At 36.3% G+C, this 4,613-nt stretch overlaps 1 protein-coding gene across 1 annotated transcript in view; it reads right to left on the bottom strand.

The window, feature by feature from the left end:
- tmem65 (transmembrane protein 65) overlaps nt 1–4,398 on the bottom strand; it is a 19,278-nt gene extending 14,880 nt beyond the window's left edge. The window contains exons 1-3 of the mRNA XM_037677260.1: nt 4,368–4,398; nt 3,634–3,678; nt 296–363 (exon numbers count right to left, since the gene is read on the bottom strand). Of these exons, the coding sequence (XP_037533188.1) occupies nt 296–363; nt 3,634–3,678; nt 4,368–4,398 (144 nt within the window). The remainder of the gene's footprint in view (nt 1–295; nt 364–3,633; nt 3,679–4,367) is intronic.
- Between the last annotated feature and the right edge of the window lie 215 nt (nt 4,399–4,613).

Genomic DNA, 4,613 nt, shown 5'->3' with positions numbered 1-4,613 from the left:
ATAATAATAATAATAATAATAATAATAATAATAATAATAATAATAATGCCAGTTTATTCCAAGCTATAAAGCTGTATACAACTTTAGGAGTAGGAAAGGGAACAGCATTTTTTTTCAATGAAAAAGCTTAATGATTGTCAAGTTTGCAGAGAGAAAATGCGTTGTGCTTGTTTTTTTTAACTCAAAACTTACAGATAAAAATCCTAAATTTAAAATACATGTTTAGCAATCACAATTAAAATAGTCAAAGTGGCTTTTGTATTTATTTGTAACAGATAAATGACCTGACACTTACAGCAACAATCATGATGCAGTTGTCCAGGAATCCAAATCCAACAAAGGGGATTGCATTGTGCAGCAGAACTGTAAAGTCAGCACAAACAAAAACTACAGTCAGACATGTACACCTGCAACCAGACAGAAAACAAGACTGGAAGAGTCGAATCTTACAGTAATGCTGCACAAACACAACTGACAAAAATACACATATTGTTGCGAAGTTGCTGTAAAATATTCAGAAAGAAGTATTAAAAATCCAGACTGGCAATAATATTCCAGATTGGTATTATTAATCCAGACCATTATTAAAAATAACAAACAATATTCCAGGCTGACATTAATATTCCAGACTGAAAATAATATTCCTGACTGATGTTAATATTCCAGATTGACAATTCTAATCCAGACAGTATCACGGTCATTTGTGGATAAGACCCAAATGCATTCAGACACAAGGAGCTTAAATTTAGATATACAATTTATTGAAATAAAGAAAACAAAAGGCTGACGTGGCAGCAAATACTTACAAAAAGGAAAACAACGATGAGCACGAGAGGGAAGACTGAGAAATTTGGTGTGAGACCAAACTAATGAGTCGCTGTTAGAAGGTGGTGAACAGAACTGGTTTAAATAGAGCTGAGGGACAGAAGAAAGTGACAGCAACTGGGATGGTGGCTAACTGGAAACAGGTGTGAGTGATTACTGACAGAAGACCTGTTGAAGCTGACTGAAGGTGAGCGTGAGGAGTGAAACAGAAACACAGAGAGCAGAACCAAAACACAAAGGACAAAGAAATGAAATAAAACACATAAGGAAAAATAAACTCTAACAACCGGAAAGAAACACAGACCATGACAAACAGGTATTATTAATCCAGACTAATAATAAAAATAAAGAATAACATTCTTAATCCAGACTGACATCAATAATCTAGACTAACAATATTAACTAAGACTGACAATACTAATTCAGACTAACAAAATTAATCCTGACTAATATTTTTATTAATACCTAATAATTATTAATTATTGAAAATTCTGCTGCCAGGATTTTAATGAGCGTTAGTAGGAGAGATCATATCTCTCCAGTTTTAGCTTCTCTCCACTGGCTCCCTGTCAAATCCAGAATAGAATTCAAAATCTTACTTCTAACGTACAAAGCTCTCAACAACCTAGCTCCATCTTACATTACAGATCTTTTTGTTCGATATTTTCCTAACAGAGCACTTTGCTCTCAGACTGCAGGTTTACTTGTAGTTCCTAGAGTTCCCAAAAGCAGAATGGGAGGAAGATCTTTCAGTTATCAGACTCCTCTCCAACTTCCAGTTTATGTCCGTAGAGCTGACACTTCTACTTTGTACAGGCTTCGCCTTTTCAGGCTATCGCTAGTGGGTTTTCTCCTCACGCTCAGTGCAGCACTGAGAACTATAGTCCACGCCCACCTGCTGTGTGGGCCCCGCCCCCGGTCTATATAAGCTGCGACTCACTGCCCAGACTAGGTTTAAGACTTTCCTTTTTGATAAATCCTATAGTTAGGGTTGGCTTGGGTTTTGAGTAGTAGTATTAAGCCAGACTGAAATTAATAGTCCAGATTGACATTAATAATTCCAGACTGACATTAATAATCCAGACTGGTATTGATAATCCAGACTGACATTTATAATCTAGACTGTGATTATTAATGCAGTCTGGAATTAAACATCAAGATTGGCATGAATAATGTAGACTGATATTAATAATCTATAATTATATTATTAATCCAGACGTTAATATTAAATACAGACTAGTATTCCAACCATCCATCCATTATCTTTACCCTCTTCTTCATTTTTGGGTTGCAGGGGTCACTGGTGCCCATGTCCAGCCATCACAGTACGAGAGGCGGGGTACACCCTGGACAGGTCTCCAGTCCATCACAGGGACACATAGAGACAAACGAGATAAAAAACCATTCTCTCTCTCACTCACACCTAGGGACAATTTAGAGTTACCAATCAGCCTAACATGCATGTTTTTAGTTTGTGGGAGGAAACCAGAGTACCTGGAGAAAACCCACATATGCACAGAGAGAACAGGCAAACTCCACCCAGAATGGTCCTCGACCGGGATTTGAACCAGGGACCTGCTCGCTGAAGCAGCAGCTCTACCATCTGTGCCACCGTGCTGCCCCAGACTGGTATTACTAATCCAAACAGAAATGAACAATTCAGACTGAGATTAATAATCCAGACTGACATTAATAACCTAGCCTGACATCAATAATTTAGATTGACAATAATATTCCAGACTGAAATCAATAATCCAGAATGATATTAATAATTCACACTGAAATTAATAATCAAGACTAATATTATTAAACCAGACTGAGATTAATAATCCAGACTGACATTAATAACCTAGACTGACATCAATAATTTAGACTGACAATAATAATTCTAAACCTTTTATCTTGTTTCTTCTATCTACTTGAGTGCAGAATAGTTTTTCTGGAATAGGAGAGATGTACTGAAGTATCAATCCCATCCCGTTAGTATCAACAAGATCTGACACTATCGTTTGTATCATATATCTCTGTAGATTATCAGTCATCCAGGACATGGCAGATTAAAAAGGACTAAACAACTGGATTTGTGTTATGTAGCTGAAGATGTGTGGAGTTCTGGGCTTTAAGCTGCGTGACGCTGGTCTCAATATCAATATTTGGATGAATCCGCTCCCTCCTACCTCACTGATAGATGAGTCTGATGAAATGAGACATGACCGTTCAGACTGAGGTCGCTTTGAAAAACATCAGCATCAACATTATATCAACAACATATTGATCTGATTTAGGACCACACATGAAAAAGACCTTGGTCAGATTGCAAAAATTAATTTTGTCCCGTTCGGACAGTGTAAAGTTTTTCTTTACCAGGCCAGGAGGCTCAATGTGAACATCTGGTCAGTCTTAATTTTCTACCAAAACAAGGAAAACATTCTCATGACATTTAGATGCAGAACTAACATGAGAAAAGACTGAAAACAATAACTTACAGCTCATATAAAGTAGCTAATCAACAAACATAATGTATTATATAAAATCTGTTTGTGTTAGTGTTAAAACAATGTATAATAAAGATATGTTAATGAGAAAAGGTGTCAGGCTGGTTTCGAATTTCACAGTTTCACCATGAACACAATTTATACCAGCAATATCCTGATCTGTAATTTAGACAATTTTTCAAAAGTTTTATTGAAGTTGTCATTATCGAACAAAAACAAGCACTTAAAAATCTACTTCATGTACTGAAATAAACAAACATTCTGTACATAAATAAACAAACACACCATGTTCATTGAATAAAACACTTCTCACCGTATCTTAACTGCGCCGCAGTTGGTGGTGCGACTTCCAGCTGCCCTGAAAAACAAACAGGAAAAGACAAATTATAAAAGTCTTCTTTGGCTGATCATACTATAAATGACGATGGTGAACCCCTAGACTGAGGAACAGCTTCTACCCTGAAGCTGTTAGACTCATAAAACCATAACCAGGATCATCGCTGTGAAAAAACAATCACTGTAATGCCACTTTGATGTTTGATATGTGCTGCTGATTATCCATGCTGCTGATTTATTTCATGCTGCTGTGTTCATTCGTACTCATCTGCTCACACAGACTCATGTTCGTGCTGCTGTTGTTCGGTGTATTGTTTTGCACTATTAAGTGTTTAGCGTATTTCTTAGTGACTATCTTAGATACTTATTACTGTTTATTTTACAGTTTATATTTTTGCTGTTGTTGTATGTAACTGGGACCCTGTGTACACAATTTTGTTCCACCTCATGTACCACATGTGGTGTGTATGACAATAAAGAACCTTGAAGTATATATATATATATATATATATATATATATATATATATATATATATTTATATTTTTTTTTATAAACTCTATCAATAAGAACTTATGGACAGAAAAACACAGAACAGAGGATTCCACAACAACAGAACAGAAGAGGAGGAAACAGGTTGTCCCTCTCTGCTACAGAAACATGGATGAAGACAAGAGTGACATCAGGAAGAATAATTTTGTTGCCAAAGTTGCCTGAGAGAGTGCAGAGCGTCTGTGAGGGCATGGTGACAAACAGAAACAAGCACAATGAAGAACAAACATTTGTTTTCAGCTTCCGGAGCAACACATCTATTTACCATAAATTTACCATGTTTGAGTGTCAAAAAATGGCAGAGGTGATGCAAAGATGGCAGGGTACACATAATGTACAAATTTACTGTCCTACTGGATAGAGATGATGGAGTGTACTGTATATCCAAGAAAGTTCAATCTGGTCCT

This window comes from Nematolebias whitei, chromosome 5 (assembly GCF_014905685.2).
Source record: "Nematolebias whitei isolate Nwh7 chromosome 5, NemWhi1, whole genome shotgun sequence".
NCBI classification, from domain to species: Eukaryota; Metazoa; Chordata; class Actinopteri; order Cyprinodontiformes; family Rivulidae; genus Nematolebias; species Nematolebias whitei.
The sequence above is the reverse complement of the archived record's forward strand: the minus strand, read 5'-3'. Positions and strand labels throughout refer to the sequence as shown.